The sequence below is a fragment of the Quercus robur genome, chromosome 1 (assembly GCF_932294415.1).
Source record: "Quercus robur chromosome 1, dhQueRobu3.1, whole genome shotgun sequence".
Lineage (NCBI taxonomy): Eukaryota > Viridiplantae > Streptophyta > Magnoliopsida > Fagales > Fagaceae > Quercus > Quercus robur.
The window spans coordinates 26,620,601-26,646,808 of NC_065534.1; the positions used below are offsets into that span (position 1 = coordinate 26,620,601).

Sequence of the window (26,208 nt, forward strand, 5' to 3'; positions counted from 1 at the left end):
CAATCTATGCCAAAAAATAATTCTATCCAAAGTCAAAAACATAAAAAAAAAAAAAAAATCCTATGCCAAAAATAAGGAAACGCGGCCACCGAAATGACAAATCGACCCTTAATAAAAAGTTAAAAGTTAAAACATGGCGTGCGAAGTCTAATTCTGACGAGGTGCAGACTCGTTTTCAATCAAGTGCGATCTACTACTTACTTATACCTGCTTCCAAACAGTCAGATTAGGTTTTCTTCCCCGTTTCCGTTTCTCAAAAAATCCTTTCTTCACAGACCCAAAGAGTTAAAAACAGCCACCAAGCCCCAAAACATTGATTACAGTGATGGATAGATAGATACTACTACTACCACTACTACTAAAATTACTTACTAGTTACAGAGTGTACCATTTCTCGATCTCCAGCCCAAACCCTAACTAACCTTGTCCCCGATAATGGCTTCCAAGTTTGGCTTGGCGGGTGGGATACCGGAGCGAAGGGTCCGACCCATTTGGGACGCTATCGATTCGCGGCAGTTCAAGAACGCTCTCAAGCAATCCACCACACTTCTCTCCAAATTCCCTAACTCACCTTACGCTCTTGTAATGTTTCGTTTCCTCTCTTTTTTATCCTCTTTTGTTTTTCCTTTTTGTACTGTTATAACTTGTGGTGTGTGTATATATTTATGCAAGTTGCAATGCTATACTTTATTGTTAAAATTGCTTGGAGTTTATTAGCAATGTGGATTATTTGCTGTTTTGATTAACTTGAGAGATAATAAGATTGAAGTTGGAACATTCAAATAACAATTTCTAGGTTCGATGAGCTCGATAAATGTTTTAATCTGAACTTTCATTAAAGTAGATAAAAAGACAATGTACAAATGTTAATGTTCAAATGTCATTTGTGACGGTATTGTTTCCGTTCTGCAGGCGCTTAAAGCTCTGATTTTAGAAAGGATGGGGAAACCCGATGAAGCGCTAACTGTTTGCTTAAGTGCCAAAGATTTGTTGTATAAGAACGACTCCGTTTTGATGGACGATCTCACTCTCAGCACGCTGCAGATTGTTTTCCAACGACTTGATCACTGTCAGTACTTGTTTTGAAGTAACCTGTTTATATGCATTTCATTGTTTTTTGAGTTATCTCATAATTCTCTGTAAATCAGTGGACTTGGCTACGAGCTGTTACGAATATGCTTGTGGGAAATTTCCAAACAATTTAGAGCTAATGATGGGCCTTTTCAACTGCTATGTTCGTGAGTACTCTTTTGTGAAGCAGCAGCAGGTAATTTATCATAATGTTGAGCTTTTGTTTATGCATTGTTATGGGACAAAGTTACTGAAACTTTACTTATTCTGGTCTTGTCTTCTGGCAGACAGCTATCAAAATGTATAAGCTTGTTGGCGAAGAAAGGTTTTTGCTCTGGGCAATTTGTAGCATTCAATTACAGGTTCTGCCAGCTTTCTCTTTTGTTTGTTGTCCAATTAATGTGTGCATTTTTTTTTTTTTTTTTTTTTTTTTTGTTATTCTAGCAATTACTTAGGAGACTGATCATTGATCCTAGGACCATATAATATCAAATATCACCCCCACCCAAAATAAAAAAGAAAAAGAAAAAGAAAAACCTGGCACAATTGATCTACTGGGTTTCATATTATTTGTCTATTGAAGTTAGATCTTCTCTACAAATTATACCTTGTTTTCTATGTACGCTACTGATTCTATGGGGTCTGAACTTCTGGTAGGTGTTTTGTGGTAATGGGGGAGAGAAGTTATTGCTTTTAGCTGAAGGTTTAATCAAGAAGCATGTTGCCTCCCATAGCTTGCACGAGCCTGAAGGTTTTCTTAATTCTTATCCTTACCTATTTATCTTGGAATTTAAATAAGAATGATTAATCTCATTACTGAATGATTGGAGTCTATTTCAGCTCTTATTGTCTACATTTCCGTATTGGAGCAGCAAGCTAAGTATGGTGATGCTTTAGAAATTCTCTCTGGGAAATTAGGATCATTGCTAATGATCGAAGTAGATAAGCTGCGCATACAGGTACTTTCTTTAGCTTTCATTTTTTAGTGTTTTGCTTTAGTATCATGTAATTTATGAATTCAAATGTTTTCATGTATGTATGTATATTTTTGTACTCTTTTGTTGGTAGTTTTCTTCTTTAGAGGACTAGGTTAAGAAGCAGAAATTTTTGTAAGAAAGGAAGAAAAAAAGAGAGGAGAAGATGGATGCGAGCATGAATGAACGAGGTGTCCTAGAGGAAGGCTAGATTGAGAAGAAGATTGCAGGACATAAAATACAGCCTTCTCTCATGCACTACTTACTTGTTCATAGGCTCTCTCTCTCTTTGTGAAGTGAAATATGCAATACAAAGAGATGGCAGTTGAAGAAGATAATAACTACTAAAGAATAAAATAAAATTAAACCATGTTGGAAAAAATGCTTATAACCTCAAGCAGTTGCGCACTCCTAATAGAGATAGTATACTAATTGTTTAGGAAAATGATGTGTGGTCTCATTTTAAGGAATTTTAATTTTTTAAACTTATTTGTCCTCATTTTTTATTTTGGTAGGTCTTTTAGATTTCCACTTTTCTATATTCTCCAAAATATCTAGTTAACGTTTTTAAATTTTATTCAAAAAGTCCACTTCCAATTATGCATACTGGCATCTTCAGAAGCCCTACGTCTATGTTCAAGGTTTTTTTTTTTTTTAAATTATTTTATTTATTTAAATAAAGAAGGTATGGTAGCTAACAGTCTAAAACACAAGCTTAGTGAGGCTAAATGTGGCCTTCTAGATGCTCTATGATTAGGAAGATATGTGAGTTGTCATTGTTATGAATGAACTGTACATTGATGTACATTACACCTGCTAATGAGCTCTAGCTCAAATGGCACTTCCTTCTGCCATACAAATGGATGGAGAGTGAGTTGGTTGGTTCAAAACCCAAGTACATGTGTAACATACCAATTAAAAACCTGCAGTACACCCAAACTTGCTGCCATTTATGTGATGTGGCCTTATCAATATAGGGGGATTTTTTGTTCTTTGCATTGTTACTTAATTATAGGATGCATGCTACTGAATTGATGCATCATCTATTTTTTTTGCTCAAATATGACGTTTAAAATTTGAGCATTGAAAGTTTAATACCTGATATAAATATATATATATATATATATATATATTTAGCCAATTGAAATGGGAATCTTGTTTTTATTTTTATTTTTATAAATTTTAATTTTTATGGAGAGAAAGAATGTTACAAATCGACCATTGCAATGCTGGATAAAAGTGTCGTTTGAATTTATCTAGTCATTATTGCTTTATATGAAAGACCAAACATGTCAATAATTGGAAATGGTAAGCAAGTTTGGTTCTTAGTTGTGTAAATTTACACTCAGCTTTAGTAATTTGGTGATTGTTGATGAGCTGATACAATACTTTATTGCCCGCTTATGATTTCCTTCAATACTAGTGAAGCTTGCAGAATGACTTCCCTTGCTCTTGTTATAATGTTGGCTATGCTTTGACTTCCTCAATTTTTGGTTTTATTTTATCACGTTGCCGCCCTTGCATGAATTCCATGGCATGAAATATGTTGCATGTAATTTAATAATTTATTTGAACCGTCTTTACTGTCCAAAGTTTCAAATATATAATGCATATCTGGCTCACATGGATGGTTGAAACTCATCTAGTACTTTTTGCTTTCCTTATCAACTTTTGGACTTTGATTTTAAGTTGACAGGGGAGGCTTCTTGCTCGGGCAGGTGACTATGCTGCTGCTGCCAGTATATTTCAGAAAATCCTAGAATTGTGGTATGTTTGTGGAAACTTGCACAGTGCCAATATTATAAACTGTTCAATTGGCATTAGACAAAAGGGTATTTACATAGTGTGTGATTTATTGCCATAAATTTGCATTAAAATCATGATAAAACATATAAATAAAGATTAGCTAGTGCTCCCTATATGGCTCCCTGGTGTTTTATTTATTTTTAATTAATTTGAAGATAAGGTAATGTAATGGAATAGATTCCTAAAAATATATTCTTTAGTTTATAATTGGCAATTTAGGTATTAGAAAACTGATTTTGATGCTCCCAGTGCTTGTTTCTTTTTGTAGAGTTGTAGTCTTGTAATTTAACTTAGATTAGGACTCTGTGCTGCTATCTTGTGGGACAAAGCTTATGATCTGCCCTTGTATTGTGGCCTATCATACATGGTTGACTACTGATCACTGGGTCTTTTTGTCCTCATCCTTGCATAAATTGATAGATGGGATCTCTATGTAAACTTCCTCTGTACTTGAGGTCTCTTCTTTTTCTATTAAAATATACTCATGAAAGAAGGTTTTATCATCAATTAATCATGTCAAATTGTTCTTAAATGCACATTTCATTTGCTAGTTAGACCTCCCTTCTCCGCCCTCTCCCTCCTTTTTCCTGTCCTTGTGTTCACCTGTGAAGGTTTTTCTTTTGTTTGTTACTAGTACCATGGCTTTTGAAATGGCTTGTTTGCTCCTTTTTCAGTGCATTACTAAATTAAGTTGAAACTTCTAGAACATCTCGGCTCAAATTCATTTTTCAAATAATCTCTACTTGTCTATATTTGGTAGTATGGATTGCAATTCTGACATGTTTCTCCCCTCTGGCAGCCCTGATGATTGGGAGTGTTTCTTACATTATTTAGGCTGTTTGCTGGAGGATGATAGTAACTGGTCTAATGGGGTCCTCAGCGATCCAATTCATCCACCAAAATTCATTGACTGCAAGCTTTCACACTTGGCAGATGAAGTGGTGTGTGTATACACTTGAATTCTGATGTGTCATTATATGTTTGGTCATTTAACATATTTCAAGTAGCACTTTTGCTGCAATCTTTTGTGCAGAATTTAATTTGCTTAAATTTTTAATGCAGTTTGATTCTTGTATGTCAAATGCCGTAGCTTTTATACAAAAGTTACAAGCAGACACCAGTAATAACATTTTAAGGGGTCCATACTTGGCAAACCTTGAAGTTGAAAGGAGGAAGCACCTATATGGAAAGGGGGATGATGACAAGATAATGGAGGCCTTGATGCAATATTTTTTCAGGTATGGTTTTGCATTTCAATTGGCAACTGCCGTATTGCAAATCATCCTTCCCAGTCCTATACTTTATTTCACCAATGATCATATAATTCCTGAAAAAAGACATGCATAAGGGATCAAGGGATATTCGACTAAATGGCTCAACACGAACCCAACTCATTTAATAATCGTGTCATGATCCTTCAACCCTAACCCGACTTGTTAATAAGGCAGATTGACCTGACCCAACTCACTTGACACGCTTAATAAATGGGTTGTGTTGGGTTGACGCGAATGTGACACGACCTATTTCAACCTGCTTAATATTAAATATAACATCCATCTAGAAAAAAATATATATATTTACATTCCAAAAGTAGTGTATACACTTCAAGTCTTCAACCCATTTCAATTTCCAATTGTATTCCTTCTAAGTTTTTGTAATTTCTTACTTTTCTTTTTAAGTTTAAAATATAGGTTGGATATAAAAATTATTTGACAAATCTAAAATAAAATGAATATTATTTGTTATATAAGTTAAACGGGGTGTGTTAAATGTGTCATTTCGGGTTGACACAAATAAATTAGCGTGTTAAATATGTCTATTGCGGGTCACGTGGGTTGACTTGCTTATGACTCGTTTCATATCGTGTTGCGTTCGGGTTGACTTGTTTATGATCTATACCCGCTAAGGCCCAACCCTAACCTGCAAAAACCCGTGTCGGGTTCATGTCGTGTTCGCGGGTTGGGTTAAACATTGACACCCCTAAATTTTAGTTATCAATTGTATATTTTTACTATTGGTCCATTGGATTTAATTCAAGTCTTATTAGTTAATTAGGTTATTAGTATTTTTTTAAAATTTTTTTTATTTCCGTGAGTCAAGGTTATTTTGTTATTTCAATAATTGATATTTGATACAAGTCAATTAGGATTAGGGGTTCAGTCCTAGTAATCTATATAAGCACGTTCTTGAACTCATGTAAGACAAGTTTATGATGATTAAAATTTCAGTTGGAATTTTCTATTGGCCTGGTGTTGACTCCAACGAACTCTATGTTGATTTTTAGGTTTTCTATCCCACCTGGTGCTGACTCCCTATGCATTGATTACTAGGTTTATCTTATTTTTCATCTATGTTTTCCCTGCAAATTTCTTTAGAGAATTTAGTTCTACGTCAAATTTGGCATCAAAGCTCGTAATTCTGCATCACTTTTCTTTTGTTTCAATCTCCGAAGTGGTGTGGCATAGAGCCCATATATTTCATGTCTTCATATATCTTGTGAACTTATACGGCCAAATTGAGTTGAGTTATATTATCTTGTGGTCTGTTAATATGCCATCTCTGGTTGCTTTCCTGTGTGTATTAATTGTAAGTTTCTTTTTTTTTTTTTTTTTTTTTTTTTTTTTTTTTTTTTGTGATAGTTGATTCTATTAATTTATCAGTCTCCTTGGTGTTGTTCATCACAGTTAGGGTTATCAAGTTGATGAATATGGGTGGATTACTTATTTTTGTGTCTACTTTGTAAATTCTAAAAAGTTCCTGTTAATTTGTTTTCCACTCTAGTTGTGTTTAATATGTTATAAACTTTTATTTTGTTAGTGAACAATATTCATAATGTGACAGTTATGATTCTATATTTTGGAGCTTCTTTTCTTGTTAAACACAGGTTTGGTCACTTGGCTTGCTTCACTTCTGATGTTGAGGTTTTTCTTGAAGTTCTGACTCATGATAAGAAAACAGAGTTTTTGGAGATGTTAATGAAAAACTCTGAATCTAATTCAGCAGTGCCAACCAAAGAGCTTGGGAAGTCAATTACCCTTTTAAAAGTTCAAGAACTGATTGGGAAGATGTACAGGCTCCCCAAGAGTGGTAGGTCTCTTGCCTTTTAATCTTAAATTTCTGCAATTTCATTTTCCTGGGTGATACCATCATACACCCTCTTTTTTTTTTGGTGGGGGGTGGGGGGGTTGTTAGTGCCACCTAAGATTAACTATGATTGGACCACATATTTTCTCAACTCCATTGTCAAATGCTGTGGCTGGTGTTTAGCTTGGTTGCATTGTCATGCTTCATCATGGTCAATGTGCTGAATCTTAACAGTGAAAAATACAGTGAACCGCATAAACAAGCTAAACACACACGCGCACACACACACAGACACACACACACATATATTATTAGTAAATATCAATGGCTGGGCAGCTTATTTATATTTACCAATAAATGTTTTTTTATATGTGGCTCATTGGAGTATGCTATGTGTTTTACTGTGTGAACTTTGTCATTGAGTTTTCTGCTTAACCTGGAGCTGTTCCTCCCCAGAACTTGAGGGCTCTGCTGTACAGATGGCGGAGATGTATTGTAAAAACCTTCCACTTTCGAAGGACTTGGATCCACAAGAGAGTATGCATGGGGAAGAGTTGCTATCTATGGTGTGCAATATATTGGTTCAGGTATCTCATGCTACATTCAGAAAGTCATCCCTGTGTTGTATGTACAAATTCGTGTTAGAGCTTTTTTATATGTGTCCATTGGTGGATTTTAGAAAGTCCTTGCCTGTTACTCACTTCATTGGTGCAATAACTACTATCATAGCATAGTAAAACTTTAGGTTCATGAATGAAATGATTCTTTTTTGATTAAGTTTGTTTTTATTTTTTTGATGGAATATTAAAAAATAGACTACATTACACTTTTGGCCTTTAAAGTTTGAAGTTGTTTTCATTATGGTCCTATTTGTTTCAAAATTTTCATTTTGGCTCTCTACGTTTGATTCCTTTTTAATATTGGCCCCGACTTCCATCTCTGTTAGTACTCTGACTGTTATGTCTGGATTAATGGTCATATTACTAAGCATTCATTTTACACTAAAATGGTTAGATTACTAACGGAGATGGACGGCAGGGCCAATATGAAAACGGAATCAAACATGAAGAGCCAAAATGGAAAATTTGAAATGTAAGGCCTAAATAAAAGCTACCCCAAAAGGGCCAAAAATGTACTTTATTCTAAAAAAATATGATGTTAGGAGCATGGTCCTTCATTCTTAATTTGTAATGATTTTTATAAATTAAGAGTTTCCCCGTGGTTAATGCTAATACTGAGTTCTTTTTTGGTTTAGTTATTTTGGCGTACTGGGGATCTTGGCTATTTTGTGGAGGCAATTATGGTTTTGGAGTTTGGTTTGAGCATCCGAAGGTCAGGAACTGTTTCAAGTTCTTGATTACTATTGTCTATTGGTATCATTCATTGAGCGGTTTATGGCATTGAAATACTAATTTTTTTTAATTATTATTTATTTTTTTACACAACAGAGAGATTTTTGTATGTCATACAATCTTTGCATTTTTTTTAGTATAGCATCACTTTCAGTCTGGAAGCTATTTTATTCTGTATTATGTTGGGGAGTTATCTATTACAAAGATAACATTTTTTTTTTTGTTTCCTTTTATGTGGCAGATTTGTATGGCAGTACAAGATCTTGTTGTTACATTTGTATTCTCACATGGGTGCCCTCTCATTAGCATATGAATGGTAAAGTAATTAAATTGATTTGAATTTACATGTCAGTTGATTGAATAGCATTATCTTCCACTCGGCTCATATTCTGAGTTAGTGGCTACATGTTTGGGCTTGCTTTTGATGAACATGTGACACTTATGTAGTCCCTTTTCATATTTTTCAAGTATAATAGCATCTGTTTCCTCCTTTTAGGTATAAATCTCTGGATGTGAAGAATATCTTGATGGAAAGTGTTTCACACCACATTTTACCCCAGATGTTGGTATCTCCCCTCTGGGTAGATTTAAATAATCTTCTAAAAGATTATCTCAAGTTTATGGATGACCACTTCAGAGAATCTGCAGATCTTACATTTCTTGCATATCGCCATAGAAATTACTCAAAAGTACGAACAAATTGTCAGTATACTTATTTTTTTGGACCTACTTTACTGCAAATAACGTGTTACATGGTTCAAAGATTTACTGGAAGTGATAGGTTTATTATTTTTCTTTATATATGTTTTATTAGTTTATATACTAGACAAGGCATGGTTTGTCAGCATTTTTTTTCTTCCATGTTGCTCTTAAAATGTCTGCAGGAACTCTCTTTCAAATCCTTTCAGGTTTATACTTTTGTGTTTGCTTCATTCTTATCTGTGCTGAGAGTTCAGCATGTCTATATTACATTTTAAAATACAAATTTTAGAACAATTTGGTTCTAGTAGAGAAACAAATGTGAAAGGGTCAAGGGTAACTTCTATTGAATACCAGCACCCCTCCGTGAGGCTAAAAAAATTAAGAAAGAAAGAAAGAAATTTGTGATTTCAGGACTCATCCAATGCATATTTGTCTGTGATGGGTAACTGACTTCCAAAAGATCTAACTCTATGAGGTCCTTATTTACATTATCTTACTCTGTCTCTCATGTGGAATTTAGAAGGGTAATTTGTAGCATGCACAAGGACATATATGCTTCACTTTATATATTTCTTGTTGCTTAAGCTTTCATTTTCCATTTTGTTGCCACAATGCAGTTTATGATTGTGACTATAGAATGAAGCAATTCTGCCATACTATGTCCTGTTTCAGGTAATTGAATTTGTTCAGTTTAAAGAACGTTTGCAACACTCAAATCAGTATTTAGTGGCTAGGGTTGAAGCACCCATTCTACAGCTAAAGAAGAATGCTGATAATGTTGAAGAAGCAGAGGTATTTTTTATTTTTATGACTTTAACATGTCATTACCTACTCTCAGTTAATGCATTTGATGATATATTATATATGTATGTTCCTTCAGTGTGTTCTTGATAGCTTGAAATGTGGGATTCACTTCCGTGAGCTCTCTAATGAGATTGGATCCAAATCTTTGACCTTCAATGAAGACTTGCAGTCCCGTCCTTGGTGGACCCCAACTTCAGAAAAGAACTATCTTTTAGGTTAGTATAACATACATCTTGTTTCCAATTGTTGTTGAGCTGTTGAAGTTACAATTCTTGGGCATGAGAAAGTTTAGGTCATCTGAATTCATCCCATACTTGCACTGAATGATATTTTCTTGAACTAAATTGACGTTTGTTGTTATCAGGTCCATTTGAAGGAATTTCTTATTGTCCTAGAGAAAATTCGGTAATTTGCATATAATGTTTGGTGGTGAAAAGAACTTGTCTTTCAATTTAGATTTTTTCATATCACTAATGTCCCATTTTTGTATTTGATTGCCTGCTTTAATTTTGGATTTTTCCTTTTCTTCTGGCGTGGAAACTAGACAAAGGAACGGGAAGCAAATCTACGGAGAGTTATTGAGAGGAAGTCTCTTCTTCCTCGAATGGTATATCTGTCTATACAAAGTGCTTCAACTTTACTAAAGGAGAATATTGAAGTGAATGGATCTGTTTCCGACCCTAAAATTTCCTCGGAACTGAAGCTTCTGCTTGAAAGATATGCGAAATTGTTGGGATTATCTTTAAGTGATGCAATAGAAGTTGTTGTGGGGGTTTCTAGTGGCCTAAAACCTTCTTCGGTATGATTTAATTTACAATCAAGCTCCATTTTTATTTTATTTTTACAAGCATTTTCATTCATTATATAAATTTTCTTTATCAAATGCAAGGACACTTGTTTGGTTTACATTATAATATGCTGTATCTTGTACACACATGCACTAAAACCCATGAATTCATCTCTCTTTTGTAATGAGTATGGATGTGTGTTTGAAATTTGAGAGCTTGTGACCTTTTCTTTTTGAAATTTAGGACTATATTTACTTATCAAAAAATAAATTTAGGATTATATCTAAAAAGGACAAAGTTTGACTACAAACTTAGTTATAGTTTAAAGCTACAAATTCCTTTAAAAAAATTAACATTGCTACATATTTTGAAAATCTAACCGTTGAATTGTATGTTCTTTATCCTTTTAATACACATCAAATTTTGTGCCATTCAGATGTTATTTACTATATGATCAATAAACCTATGTTTTATGCATAATTTTAGACTATAAAAATTTGCAATTTAAACAATTGATTGATGATATAGTTATTGATCTTTGATCATTTGGAAATTTTGCAAACATGGAAGATATAAGAAACAAATGTAATTTAATGGTGGATTTGTCAAAGTTTAAATCCAATAAAAAGATATTGAGTGAAGTTGTAGTTTTAGGCTACAATCAAGTTTGTAGCTAAACTTTATCCATTTAGAAATCATTTGATTCTATAAATGTACAAAATTAATTATGTTTTATGTAAACACTGCATTTTATCTTATAATTCATGTGAGAAATGGAATTACATAATTTTTTAGTCATGTTATCTTGTCCCAATATTTGTGGTTTTGATGAAGATTCATGGATTGCACAGAGGAAAGGTTTTTTCTACTTTTTTTTGGGTTCACAGTCTTGACTTTATATACAAATAACAAATATTCATTTCCATGAATGGAATTCGACCATGCTAACTGGATAAGTTCATAAAATTTTGCATCTGCTGCAGGCTATAACTCCAGACTTGATCAATTGGTTAAATTTTGCTGTGTTTTTGAATGCATGGAACTTGAGTTCCCATGAACTAGCACAGCCAGATGGAGAAGGACATAGGCCTGGTACTTGGCAAATTGTGGATTCTCTGCTGGAGAAGTACATTTCAGAGGTGGTCAGATCTATTGATCCCATAATTTGTGCTCCTTGGATTGATCTTCCAATTTTAGTGCAATTGGTTACAGAACCATTGGCTTGGCATAGTCTTGTACTCCAGTCTTGTGTCCGGTCATCTCTGCCATCTGGAAAGAAGAAAAAGAAAGGTGGACAGGATCTGTCTAACTCTCCTCTGACTCATGCAATACGAGAGTCAATCCAATCTTTATATGGTACTGTAGAAAATGTTATGAAATGGTTAAGAGAACAGATCAAAAGGCCAGAGGATGAAAATTTGGAAATTATACTGTCCTTTGTTCAGAAGACAGGACAGAATGAGGGGCCTGGGCAGGTTTTTAAGATTCTAGAAACTTATGTATCATCTGTAAATGATGCAGAACTTGGTGAACGGATCTCTGAAGCAGTGAAGTCTTGGAGTCCTGCTGATGTTGCAAGGAAAATAATAACCGGGAAGTGTACAGTATTATCTGAGTTTCTTAAAATTTGTGAATCAAAATTTAAGTCACTAAAGACCTTGAAACAGCAGATATCTCAAGTCTGAAGTTGGATTCATGCATTTAACTTTGAACATTGAGCATCGGATGATTTCATCCTCCAACAGTTAACACTCTATCCTAGCAGGAGGTTGGTGGAATAGTTTCTGAGTGCTGTTATTAATGCACTGTTCTTAATCAACTTTTATCTGGTGAACTCCATATTGCCAGCTCTGTGTGGTGAAGTTGGTTGAGAACTGGTTTATGAGTAGTTTTCAAAATTTTCCTGGATGATTTGCTTGACGGAGTGTACACCAAATAAACTCACATTCTTTTTCCCAAAATGTTTCATGTTTCTCGTAGCTTGTTGCACTGTATTTTAAACGTAAATTTTGGCAATGTATTATCCATTTCATTGGTATTTCATATTGTAGTTTTTTTTTTTTTTTTTTTTTTTTTGGGATAAAAAAAAATTGTAGATCGTTGTAATTACTCTACTCTTTTGGAATATGGCAAAATCATTAGTTATGCTTTGTACGGTGTATGATGATTAGGGAATTGGTGTTGAGAAAGTTTGACTTCAAACTGACTTAGAGGATTTTACATAACATGTATTTTTAGTCAGATGATCTTCTTAAGTGTTATAAATCGTGGCATATTGGGTAGAAAGAGATTCTTTTAAACTAGTTTGAAAGAAAACCTAGGGTAATGTGATAGTAGGTAGAACGACAGCAATGTAGCAGACTAAGATAGATTATCAAAAAGAACAATGCAGTACTGAGTACTCACAGATCATAGCTGAATTTTATTATTTATATATTTTTTTTGTGAATCTGGGTTGGTGGGTTATTGGTTTGGTGTTGTTATCTAATCTTTATGCATATTGTCAAATATGAATCAATGTGGATATCATTTTTCATTTCCTCAGTCAAGGCAGTTATGTGATGCCATATCCTTGTCTGTATTTTCTATAATCTACTTCAACCTTGTCAAGGTATTAATTTCTAATGGTTAGTAAGTGAAGCTGTTAAGTAGTGATGAGTATTTTCTTTAATCTACTTCAATCTTGTCAAGGTATTAATTTCTAATGGCAGTAAGTGAAGCTGTTAAGTGGTGATGATTGTGCTGTTGACACCGTGACAAACCCATTGGAATGAAAATGACCTCATGAATAAAATGTAAACGGTTCTAACAAAGAAAGTCTACGGGTATGTATTAATGCAAAGACACTTCATATTCCACATTTACATGCTGGGGATAGACTAATAACATTAATAAAATGATGATAACATTTTCTCTTTCAAGTCAGTTGTGTGGCTACCTAATTCATCTTAAGTAATATGTAGTAGAGAGTAGTAGGTCTCAAGTACCATCACTTTCGTTACATAGAAAATTTGGGAGAGACCTATCAAACCTGCTTCATTTCCAATATTTTGTACGTAATATAGTAGAAAGATACTTGCCATTTGAATCAGTGCCTTGATTGATGTTTAAACAATATTGATTTATGTCGATAAACTATGGACTTCAGCCATGGTGAGGCTGTTCAGAGATTCGATGCTACTCCACTAAACCAATTCCCATTTTTCTTCCTATTTATTTATTATTATTTTTTGCCTTTTGGGTAACAAACAAATTCTTATTTGTTTCTGTTTTAGATGACGATAATAAACAATATAACAAACACTTCCTTTTCTCTTCAAACAAACATTATTTTAATGTTATTACATCATATACGATATAATAAAAGTTTGGACTTAAAATTGTAATTACGTTAAGTGGATATTCAATTTAATTGCCATATGTATTGCTTTAATTTATGAATTATTAAATTATATATATATTTTAACTTTTACAATAGAAACGTTTGTAATCTAATAAAGTTAGCTCCTAAAACTAAAAGTTGTGGTTTGACAAAGTGGCTATAATCTCATTAATAATCAAATTAATCGTTAGATGGTTAAATTTAGGTAAAGTTCTATTACTTAAGTTTCAAGAAATTGAAAAATTTATTCCAACTAAAAATCTATTGATATTAATTATTAGGATGATTTAATTTAGATAAATATTATCTAAATTTCAAGAAATTTAAAATTTTAGTCCAACTAAATTTCTATTACTCAAATTGTCTCAAAGACCCCAGGTTCAAGCTCTCTTCGTATAGAATACTGCAAATCCTTACTATTAAAACAAAAAGTCCGTCAAATATAATGGAGCTGATGACTTTGTGTTTTTTCTTCTGTGTAAAATTGACGTTGTCAAACCTAGAGGACTTTGTGGTATGGAACTATTAAATTTTGTCTAATAACGGAAAAGTGGATAGCTAAGACAAGGAGTACACTTGTTATACTTTTCTTCCTCCTAAAATAAGTCATACCTAACCTAACCAAAATTCAACCTTTACCCTAACTAACTGTTCTTTGATAAGGATAAGCATACCTTGGTTTGTATAACATCAAAATATATTCAATATATACAAATACAAATAATGTGAACTCAACTAATGCTCAGATAACATAACATCTTGGTCCACAAGGAGCATAGGCTCGTGGATCGTTGAGCTAACAATGTATCTTTCAATTATTTACTTTTGTTTTTGGGCAAGTAATTATTTACCAAACACAACTTAAAGTTCAGTGAGGTAGAAACTCTTGTTTAGAATATATCCAACTAGAAAAAATCTGCTTCCCAAAAAAAAAAAAAAAAACTAGAAAAATTTAGTACCATAAACTATTACATTTCTTTGTCACAATTTTGATGCGGTAAAGTGTGAGTAGTGAAGAAAAAAAATGGTGAGTTCATGTGTAAGTGATAGACAACCATTCATAGTCTATCATGTTAGAGTTGTGACAAAAAGTTGTGGAATATATATATATATATATATATTTTTTTTAAAATTTAAAATTTATTGTTCTAGTATTAAGTTTGTTGATCTTAGAGATAGGAATAGTACAAAGAAACATGAGATGTCATTAAAAAAGAAAATAATTTTTTTTAAAAGAGATTTTGTTTTATAAGTAATTTTTTTTGAGAGATTGATTAGAATGATAGTTTCCTAAAATGATTTTTGATTGGTGTATTGGCTATTTCTTTGAAATTTGTGGGTCAAATAATGGCTATTGCTTTGATTTTTCTTTGATTTTATTTTTTTTAAAATTTAAAATTTAAATGTTTAAGAGGACAAAAGTTTCAATAAAGTAAAAACATATCTCATAATTAATGAAGAAGCTAAAAATATATTATAGATACCATATGATTACTTAATTTAAATTTAACTTTTATATAAAACATATCTCAAATTAAGAATTCTTTTGTAATATTAATTTAGTTATAACTTATATTTAACAAAATATAAAATTTTTTAATAATCTTTTCAAGCAAAATTAAAAACGTATACATAACTTTTGTTATAAGTAAGTTTTCAAACACATACATAATTATATGTGAGTATGTGTATGTACGTGTGTATGCAGAAGCATTTTGAGTTTCATATTATTTTATTTTGGTTCTAGAAGTTGGCCATTTCAAAAATAGATTTCTAACTCCATTCCTGATTTGAACAATTCGGTGGTGTAAATACTCAATCAATTTTCAACAAAACAGGAATCAACCCGGGGCAGGGGTTAGAGAAAACAACGAAGTCTTTTAGTTGACTATGAGCCTTGAATACAGTTAGTAGCTTTCTACAAGAAGTTTCTTAGAAAAAATAATAATAACAAATAATAAAATTCTACAAGAAAATCAATGAAAGAGACACCTGCAGTCATCAATGAGGCCAAAGAGGATAGATAAAATTTCACATAACCATTCAAAAAGAGATCACCACTAACGAGATAGTTCAATCATCAAAGAGTAGTGTTATGGACAATGATTTCAAAACAAAGCGTAGGTGGCAAGCTATTATCGGTTCCCATTTAGACTCACTATTGACATTACTTTTTTAACTTACTATTAACAACTTCTCCTCCAAGCTTTGTTGGGAACATATTGTTACATAATGAACTAATGAAATCCTAAAGTTCCACAGATTTGTTGTAGAATGTTTGCTTTAGCGGATTAACTAGGAAGCAAATACATCTATAATTCTATCCCATAGACTAGCTTTGATAAGAAGACTTACAGTAGGACATTAAATTATGATAAAAATTTAAGCTGGGAAATCCCTAACAGTAATATGTGACTGTCACAATTTGCTTTCGCTCTCCTAACTTGCATTTTGTACAGAATCTCTCTCCCTTTTGTTTTTTCTTGATCGAGTGAAGGGCCTAGTGGGTGCAACAAATACCCTTTATGGTTGTACTAAAAGTCCTCAAGTCTTAATATCTTAACCTGTATCACTGTTGACTTAAAACCAAATCTGCCAAATAAGCACTCTTTCAAAATAAAAAAAATGAGTATTATCATACTCATTTCCCGCTTTTTGACACTATATATAGTTGGTCTCTCTTATGGTGGTAACTCACACAAGCACTCCAGTTTTATTCAACAAAGGCTGAGAAAACAATGGAGGCTTACAATCTCACTGTTAAGCCATGGGGCTCTTGCTTATTACTTGGCCTATTTGCTGCGATCACTTTCCTTTCTTCCTTTGCAAATGCTGAGACTCACTACCGTGAATTTGTTGTATGTCTTTTCTTCATTTCATGAACTTATTATTATTATCCCTAATGGAATGTAGTTGGTTATAAATTACTCTTTTTTTGTGTGTGACTGATATAGATTCAAGCAAAACCAGTGAGGAGGCTGTGCAGAATTCACAACATAATTACTGTAAATGGACAATTCCCAGGGCCAGCCTTGGAAGTGAGAAATGGAGATTCCCTTGTGATCAAAGTAGTGAACATTGCCCAATACAACATTACCCTCCACTGGTAAAATGATTATAATTTCTATGTACATCAATATCACACATGTAGCTTGTTCCTAGACATATATAACAGCAGCTAACATACGTCTATTAACTGCCTAATTATTTTCCCTCCATTTGCAATCTTCTTTATTTTTGAGAAACTTTGTAGAAAATTTTCAATCTACTACCAAACACTGCATACATACTTGAAATTCATGATGCTTGTAACGTTGATGTGAATAATTGAATTTCATCATTCAGGCATGGAATTCGACAGCTTAGAAATCCATGGGCAGATGGTCCTAGTTATGTGACTCAGTGTCCCATCCGACCAGGAGGAACTTACACATACCGTTTCACAATCATAAATCAGGAGGGTACTCTGTGGTGGCATGCTCATAGTGAATGGCTCAGAGCCACTGTTTATGGAGCTCTCAACATCCATCCCAAATTGGGCTCTCCATATCCCTTCTCGACGCCCAAGCAAGAATACACCCTTCTTCTTGGTAACAACTAAAGACCTCTTACTAAACCCTCTAGTTTTTCCTACATGGCTCTCACCACTAATCCTTAATGCTATAGATTTTGTTCAGTCTTGTCAGTGAATTTTGAGCAAATGATAAAACTATAATGGTTTATGATGGTTTATCAGGAGAATGGTTCGATAGAAACCCCATGGATGTCTTAAAGCAGGCACTTTTCACAGGAGCAGCTCCTAATGTTTCTGATGCATATACCATTAATGGTCAACCCGGTGATTTGTATAGATGCTCCGGCAAAGGTATGGAGTAACCTTATTTGTAGCCAAAAACTTAAAATTTACAGAAGGAAAAGAAGATAAAAGGAAATTTTTTTTTTTTTTTTGCTCCCTTCTTAATATTGAAGATTAATTTGAGTCAAGTGGCAGTATGATCACATGAAAGAAAAGATAACTAACAGTGCATATTTGAATAGGATAGACCTCAAACTCTGATTTCTCATATTGAGATTATCAAACTTTTGGGACACAATTATTCACAAATTTTAACTTGACATGTTATATTTGGTACAATAATAAAAACAATACTGGTGAAAAGTGATGTTACTTCAATCATAACTTGTCACCTTAACAAGTAATGAAAAAGGTTGCGTTCCTAATATTTTTGTGCAATTATAACTAAAAACGAAACCATAGAGCAAACCTCACTTTATTTTGTGATAATACTTTTATATTTTGTTTTTATTAGAGAGTAACATGAAGTGGGTAATATAACTAAATTCATAATGCAGAAACTGTGAGAATTCCCATAGAATCAGGCGAGACAGTTCTATTGCGAATCGTCAACGCTGCACTCAATCAAGAACTCTTCTTTGCCATCGCCAACCACCAAATGACTGTTGTTGGTGTCGATGCAGCATACACCAAGCCTTTCACAACCAGGGTAATCATGATAGGACCTGGTCAGACAACCAATGTCCTCCTCACTGCAGATCAGCCCCCAGCTCACTACTACATAGCAGCACGTGCCTATAACACTGCGATGAATGCAGCCTTTGACAACACCACCACCACAGCAATCCTTGAATACAAATCTGCTTCCTGCGGTACCAAAAAGGGGCAATCTTCAAGACCAATCCTCCCACAACTACCTGCCTACAATGATACAGCGACTGCAACTGCTTTCACAGCTGGGATTAAGAGCCCTTCTCTGGTCAAAGTTCCCACAGCCATTGACGAGAACCTATTTTTCACAGTGGGGTTAGGACTAAACAATTGTACACGTCCTAACAGCCCCCGTTGTCAAGGACCAAATGGAACCCGCTTTACTGCCAGCATAAACAACGTTTCTTTTGTATTTCCAACAACCAACTCCTTAATGCAAGCCTATTACCAAGGTGTACCTGGTATCTTCACCACAGACTTTCCGCCTGTCCCCCCCATACAATTTAATTATACAGGCAACGTGAACCGTGGGCTGTGGCAACCTGTTCCAGGAACTAAGCTGTATAAGTTGAAGTATGGTTCCAAAGTACAAGTTGTCTTTCAGGATACCAGTATTGTCACAACAGAGGACCATCCAATTCATCTTCATGGATATCAATTCTTCGTTGTTGGATCAGGTTTTGGTAACTTCAACCCAAGCACAGATACAGCCAAGTTCAACTTCATCGACCCACCACAAAGGAATACCATTGGATCAAACCCTGGTGGATGGGTAGCCATTCGATTTGTGGCAGATAATCCAGGTGATATACTAAATCTAAGTATAAATACACTAATATGTCTCAGTCTGCCTCACTTTGACCACTAATAAATCCACTGCTCTGATGTTTTCCATGTATTTACTTGGTCCAAAACAGGAATTTGGCTATTGCACTGTCACATAGACTCACATCTCAGGTGGGGTTTGGCAATGTCTTTCCTAGTTGAGAATGGAGTAGGGCAATCTCAGTCTATAATACCTCCCCCAGCCGATCTGCCCCAATGCTAAGACCATTGACAAAGCATCACCAGTCATTACATCTAATTTCAAAGTTGACGGAGTTTCTGTTTTCTAGTATTTTTTGTATACAAGTATCTGTTCAGTTGAATTTGATGCCATTGGTTTTTTAGTAGTAAGTAAAGCATTGGTACTGCTCCACTGAGCAGCTGATTTGTCAAGTTTCTTGATTGAGTGTCTTATTTTCAAAATCAAAGAATTGGATTTCCAATTCATGATAAATAAGAAATATCTATTTTTCATTCCAGCTTTCTAATGATAAGTTTATAAAACATACCACAAATGAAACAGATGTAAGGAGCTAGAGATAATCATTCACCAAATCCACTTGAAGAACCCATGAAGTAGATTTTGCTGCTCTCATGTGATGATGACCATTGTCATCGAGTCAACTATATTCTGATTGGCTGTAGTCATTTTATAACCCAGTGAAAATTGCAAGAATCAGCTAAACAGAGTTGCCAACGACCTGGAATATGCACCAAGCATGTTGCATGAGTAAGGAGTAATTTCAAGAAATTGAAGGAAAACAAAAATTAATTAACAGCAACAATCCAAAAAGTCCCCCTCTATATATTGAACTAAACTGCAAGAATACAAAATGTACAGGCCAATGGCACAAAACACCCTCTTTCCTAGGGAAACTAAATAGGGAAAGAACGTAACAATATCCACATAGCTCTGTATATAGCAATGAGCATCAAGTTTCATGAATTTACAGATTTTGGCTCGTTAAAATCTCCCACCAGTTAGGCAACAAATTTCAGACAACGAGTATCATTATGTATATTCTGGCAACGGCCTGAACAAAAGCGCATCCCACACTTCACACATGTATAGCTGGCAGCATATCCACAAACAGTACAGAAATGGCGGCGAGAGGTAGAGCTCGGAGGTCCCACTGCTGCCTTCAAATAGGAGGGAACATGAGGAGGCAAGGATTCCAGGCTTGCCTGCAGTTGCAACCAATGAGTAACTCAAAAGCAATTTAAAATTAAAAACAGGTTGGGCAGCATTTCCATTATTACCTCATTTAATAGCTCCAGAAATGTTCTCGGGGCTTTCCTGGCATTCTCAAGTGCTTTGGCCTGTCGGGTTTTACGTTTTGTGCCCTTGGACTGCCTCTTTTGCATATAACCTGCAACAAGAGGTCCAAAAATGAAAATATAAACTAAGTGAACATATCCACCAACAAGGTGAAATAGACAGGCAATTTTCAGTGCTACCCTATCTAAATAGGAACTTTGGTTATAACCATACACCAAACTTGACCTTATAATCCCATTCAGACCAACCCTCTATGATTGATTACTGAGACGAATCAACTTCAGTGATGAGAGAGAGAGAGAGAGAGAGAGAGAGATTTGGTTTCAGGAATCTACATGCTCTCAATACAGGACATCTGTTTTATGGCTGTAGGTATATGCTCTAAGAATAATATAAAGAATCAAAAGCTGAGATTTACCCATTCACTCTAGTAAATAAAGTTTTGGGGAAGCAATATAAAACAACGAAAGAATGCACAAAAAAGAATATAGAAAAAAGACTAGAGAGCTAAAATGAATTAGACCTTGATCATCATCGTCAAGAGAAGCATCACTGTCTTCATTGATTTCTATCTGTTCTATTCCTGCATTGTCATTCTCTAAAGCTTCAAGGCGAGCAAGAGCGGCCTAAACACCCAATTTTTAAGCAACTAATCAATGTTGATATAATGTATAATCTCCTATTTCATCAACCGTCACAAACTTGTGCATAGTAAAGAAACCACAGCCAAAATTTTTTTTTTTTTTTTTAATCAAATGGATATGACATACATGTGTGCGGTTGTCACTACTTGCAAGGGCAGCAGCCATTCTTGGAGCAACCTTACGAGTTCGGCTGGACATGCGTCGAAACGGGTTGGAATTATCATCATCCATTGCTGCAAAGAGATATCTGAATCAGAGAAAATATTCATTGAAAAATTCCTTTGCCTTTTCTTTTGGGTGTAAATTGCATTTTTGGTCCCTCAAATATAAGGTTTCTTCCATTTTGGTCCTTGAAATTTCAAAAATGGAATATCTTGGTTAATCCATTTATTTTTCTATTTACATGACTAATCACTTCTCCCAAACCCCACAAAAGTGCTTGAAATTTCGGGGACCAAAATCTGAACCTTTCAAATTTGAAGAACCAAAATGGAACTTACCCCAAATTTCAGGAAGCAAAAATGCAATATAACCAGTTTTATTTTATGTAGTTTGTTTTTTTTATATATTGAAGCAGAAGCTATGGAGTATGGACCAAAAATGAAAGACATATAAACCTCTCAAAGACTATGTGATAAAGTAAATTTGGATTTTGAGCATATCAACACTGAGTAAAGTGGCCAAGAGAGCCCAGTTGCCCAGTGGCATTGACTGGTCTCCTTTAACAATTTATCAAAAAACACAATGAGTAAAGGTAAAACCTTGATTTGAATTGAATTGAAGTTGTTGCCAAATCACACTTAACTCTCTAATGAAAGGCATTTATATCAGTTTCAGAGCTTTCAATTCTACATGGGTACATCAAAATTAAAGATAGGTCATCTTCAATATTGTATATAATTACGCATACCCAAAGAAAAATCATGTCTTGGACAAAACGAAGAAAATGAGAAATCATGTGAAACTTACCGTCGCCTTGGACCGGACCTGCTGGGTGGGTTCACGGTGAGCCGAGGGCTGGTTTGGGTTGGGTTTTGAGCTGAATGGGTTCGTTGGGTCCTTCAACAAGGGGAGCGGCTCACCTCCAGTTTTTATTTCTCCAGTTTCTCAGATTCGGTGTAGTGGGTTACTGCTGAAGAGTGGGGTAAAAGAGAAATAGATGATAATTTGATGTGGCCTTAGTTTTTACCATTAGATTTTATAGACGCCACCGTGTCGTTCATCTGTTTAAAAACAGGAGAAAACATGAGACACTAAACTGGAGAGGAGCCGGACCCGGGTTGTTGGGGTTTTGAGTTGTTGATTTAAGAGTTGAGTTGCTTCCAAAACGGTGTCGTAATACAACCTGGACTTTGTGTTTTTCGATTTTGGGCGGAAACCACGCCATTTTGGAAGCTGGCAGCAGTGCCTTTTGCTTTCTTTGAAACTGTGTCGTTTTGCCCGGCTGATTTGGCAACAAATACAAAAAATGTGAGCATAAGGTGAGGTTTTGTTTACATAATCAAAACTTGAGAGTTTAAAATTTAAATAATCCCAAATTTTAGGAGTGTAATTTGTAATTCACATGTAATTTTATCAAATCAATTCTTTGGTCAATTTTCGTTAGAGAGCTACTGTTAAATGTTCCAAAATGATGTCGTTCTGATATTTTTATTTAAAAAAACTAATATAAAAATATTTTTGGTAGGATTTTTTTTTTTTTAAAAGAAGAAAATAATTTAATTTAAAAATTTCAACTTGGAGCAGGTCTACCACCTCCATTCCCTTCCCTATCAAGGAGCAGCAAATTGTCTTTATTTAGATGAAGTTTCTTCATGTTATTTTACATCCATCATCATATGATTACGTTTAGCATCATATATATGATTGTTTAGCATAAATGTATATGAATGAGATTTATTGTTTTAAGCTGATGTTAAATATTTCCATTAATCCCTGAGAAACGTTATATTCACAATATTTTTACCACAAATTCTAAACGGTAGATTGTTATTAGTTGTTACTGATAAGTAAAAAAGTAATTTCAGTGGTGGGTTTTAAATTCAAACCAATAACAATTTACTATTTAGGATTTGTTATGATAATGTTGTTGATGTAACACTTCTCTTAATTCCTAGGAGAGTAGGAGACTAATTTACAGAATACGCAAGGTGAGTGTTATAAGAGCCCAAAAATGCTAGGCCCACTTAGAATAGTGGGATTAGTTTTTTCAGTTCCAGTGCAACTAATTTGTTAAAGTATGAGCTTGCGAGATCAACTTCAATGCTCTTTTATGATCTTGATGTTAGGTTAGTGGAGTTAGGGCTTAAAGAGTGGTAAAAAGAAGTACGAAATGTGGAAATAACATTTCCTCGGGTCTGGCCGATGAGGCAATGTTCATAAAAAGTGTTCAAGTTCTTAATATAGGATGATGTATTACAGTTTCTATTCTTTTTTCAATTTTTCCTCCTCTTCCTTGAAGGGATTTCTTTCCTTTATATAGTCCCTCCGATTGCATTTGAGCCCTCCACCTGTACAGCTCAAGGCATTAGTTTAGACGCTTGTCCCATCAGGGCTCTACTGGAGATGGTAGAGTGTGCTATGAGCTGCGAGATTACTGTTCAGGGGTCATTCCTTCATTAATGCAACTGGTTGAGTTAGTACAGTGCATTGAATGTGGAGGTGATGGCTACTTTACCTAGATATTTCCTCTCTTCTTTACTTGCATGTCTCTATGGTCTTCCTTGGTATCCTGTCCTCTGGTGCAAGTGGCTAGCTGAAAAAATCTCGAGGAGTGCTCTCTTTTCGAGCTTCTCAGATGATGGGCCTCTACGTCTTCCCTCCTCGGATTCTTATCCACGTGTCTAGCCTAGACTGGTATGCGAATGAGCCTTTTTCCATCCCTAGATTGGGCCCGTGTGTTCTATTCTGCGTTCGGATCTTGCCCTCCCACAATAGCCTTTCAAAATTCCACTCCTACAACTGTCCTAGAGAGTGGGGTTTTGACAAGACCTAGGTGGTGTCACATGTGTTGGGAGTGTTCCCATGTGAGAGTGTCTTTTCATCTGCTTTGTACATGTTCCTAACACTTTAGCATTTGCAATGCTACAGTAAATGCAATAGGCGACATCATGTTCCTCACGTTCTACGGCAAGATGAAGATCCAAGGGCTGTAGTTTTTTTGGGATTTTGAGCGGGAATTTTACCGCTCATTTTTCACCTCTATATAAGGGGGATGGGGATCACTTTTCCCCATTTCAATAATCCTTCTTTTACCATCAAAGAAGCAATCTGAGGTGCCCTATTTCCCATATTTGTGTCTTAAGCCTTCACATAGCTTAGAGTCCCCCCCCCCCCCTTTTTTTCTTTTATATTCATCTTTATTTTTTATTTTTTATTTTTTATTTTAAAAAAAAATAAGGATAGGTAGATTTGCTATCTTAGTCGATACGCCTGAGGGGAGGGAGGCTTTTAAAGCTAAATATTACATTCCTGCCGGGGTAGAAATAGAGCACTACCACTTAGGGGAATGACACACTATAAGGCCTTCTAGTGCCGTAGCTATCCCCATGATTGCCTTCATAGAAGGTGGGATGCAAATCCCTTGGGCAAGGTAACGAGGGATTTTTTAATTTTTTATAGACTTTGCCTAACCTAGTGCACTTCGAACGTCTTTATAATACAAGGTAGTGTAGACATGTTAAATTGTAAGATGGGAGTCAACCTGACCCATCATGATGTCAACTAGATGTACAATTGTCAAAATAGCAAGGAAACATGATACTACTTTAAGACTAGGGTACCCTCGGTTAAGATGATCTCCTGCCTTCCCGAATCCAACAAGGGTATGGATAAGGACTTTTTGATTGTCTTGGGTGAATGACATGATAGTTTACATTGTCCTACACGAGATGGGAAGCCAGGTGGGATGTTTATAGGCCCGAGCAAAGTATTTTACTCTTAGTTCATAGAGTATCATTCTCTCCATTTTTTTTTTGTTGTTGTTGTTTATTTGCTTATCTATAGGAACATGTGCTCTTCTTTCTTTTCCTCTTCTATCTTCTTTATTTTTATTTTTATTTTTATTATTATTATTTTAACGTAGCTAACCTTCGACCATCCTTTTCTTTACTTTGCTGCAGATAAAAAATTTACTGCTCCCAATCACAACTTGGTGAATTGTGAGGACCTTAATAGAATATTGAAGTCTGAGATTTTCCTCCACAAAGATGGTTAGCTTCGTGCCGCCCATGTTATTCTAGGGTACACTCCGATCCCTAATAGCTTTCAGTCCCCCAAGCACATGATCAAAGCCAAGGATCCTCGCTTAGCAAAGATTGACGTAGCCATCCCTGTGTTTCTTACTGGTCCACCTCTGAAGGGAACTTAGGACATTGAACTAACTACTCAGCAAGTTGCTGAGATTATCCAAGCCGAGGAGGAAGTAATACCTTTAAACAAAGAGCCACAAGAGCTTGCTTGGAAGCCTGTGATTATTGATCTAAAGGAAGATTTTATATTGTTTGACTAGTCCGACCTTGCTGAGTCTTCCAAAGCCAGTTCAAAGCGTCAAGTCACTGTCCAAGTAAGCACCGACCAAGAGATTACGTATGTACCTGAAGGCATGGTGCTACAAAAAAGGACCCCCAACTTGCTGGCTTTATTGGAGTCTCATGTTGGGAACACCACTTCGAGGTAACCATGAATCCTCGGCCTCCTACCCCCCTCCCATCTCGGACTTCTGCCGCTGAGCCTAGAGAGAAAAAGAGAAAAAGGGACAAGAAGTTTGGAAAGGAGGTTTCTGAAGAAGGTGAGATCTAGCCTTCTATGGAGTAGGAGCCTCCTAAGGGGTCCAAGGTCCTTAGGGGGCAGTAGAAGAAAGTTTCTACCGAAGGCTCGGGCTCTGAGGTCGCAACTGACCACCACATAAGAGCCCCCCTCTAGTACTAGATGGTGCCCCCTTGCCTGCTAATTCATCCATCAGGGATTTTTAGCAGGAGAAGGTCGGCTA

At 35.1% G+C, this 26,208-nt stretch overlaps 3 protein-coding genes across 4 annotated transcripts; 2 read left to right on the forward strand and 1 right to left on the reverse strand.

Moving 5' to 3' along the window:
* Window positions 1–166: 166 nt before the first annotated feature.
* Window positions 167–12,619, forward strand: LOC126727545 (N-terminal acetyltransferase B complex auxiliary subunit NAA25). Its single transcript, XM_050433257.1, has 19 exons — window positions 167–582; window positions 913–1,069; window positions 1,149–1,267; window positions 1,359–1,433; window positions 1,729–1,822; window positions 1,912–2,030; window positions 3,742–3,812; window positions 4,651–4,792; window positions 4,914–5,089; window positions 6,736–6,938; window positions 7,392–7,522; window positions 8,191–8,267; window positions 8,529–8,603; window positions 8,784–8,976; window positions 9,662–9,781; window positions 9,870–10,008; window positions 10,158–10,198; window positions 10,338–10,592; window positions 11,565–12,619. Exons 1-19 carry the CDS (start codon window positions 436–438, stop codon window positions 12,264–12,266), a joined length of 3,036 nt encoding a protein of 1,011 aa, XP_050289214.1. The 5' UTR covers window positions 167–435; the 3' UTR covers window positions 12,267–12,619.
* Window positions 12,620–16,644: 4,025 nt separating this feature from the next.
* LOC126727551 (laccase-13-like) lies at window positions 16,645–19,769 on the forward strand. The gene is made up of 6 exons (XM_050433269.1): window positions 16,645–16,821; window positions 16,918–17,069; window positions 17,309–17,553; window positions 17,700–17,828; window positions 18,317–19,273; window positions 19,388–19,769. The coding sequence occupies exons 1-6, from the start codon at window positions 16,702–16,704 to the stop codon at window positions 19,516–19,518; spliced, it is 1,734 nt and encodes a 577-aa protein (XP_050289226.1). The 5' UTR covers window positions 16,645–16,701; the 3' UTR covers window positions 19,519–19,769.
* Window positions 19,770–20,079: 310 nt separating this feature from the next.
* On the reverse strand, window positions 20,080–22,412 carry LOC126727560 (SWR1 complex subunit 6). Of its 2 annotated transcripts, none has more exons than XM_050433289.1 (5): window positions 22,188–22,412; window positions 21,345–21,465; window positions 21,098–21,200; window positions 20,556–20,665; window positions 20,080–20,480 (listed from the first exon to the last, which is right to left on the reverse strand). In XM_050433289.1, exons 2-5 carry the CDS (start codon window positions 21,447–21,449, stop codon window positions 20,277–20,279), a joined length of 522 nt encoding a protein of 173 aa, XP_050289246.1. In that variant the 5' UTR covers window positions 21,450–21,465; window positions 22,188–22,412; the 3' UTR covers window positions 20,080–20,276. The 2 variants fall into 2 exon arrangements, with proteins under 2 accessions (XP_050289246.1, XP_050289238.1); XM_050433281.1 differs by having other exon boundaries at window positions 21,345–21,451; window positions 22,188–22,401.
* Window positions 22,413–26,208: the final 3,796 nt, after the last annotated feature.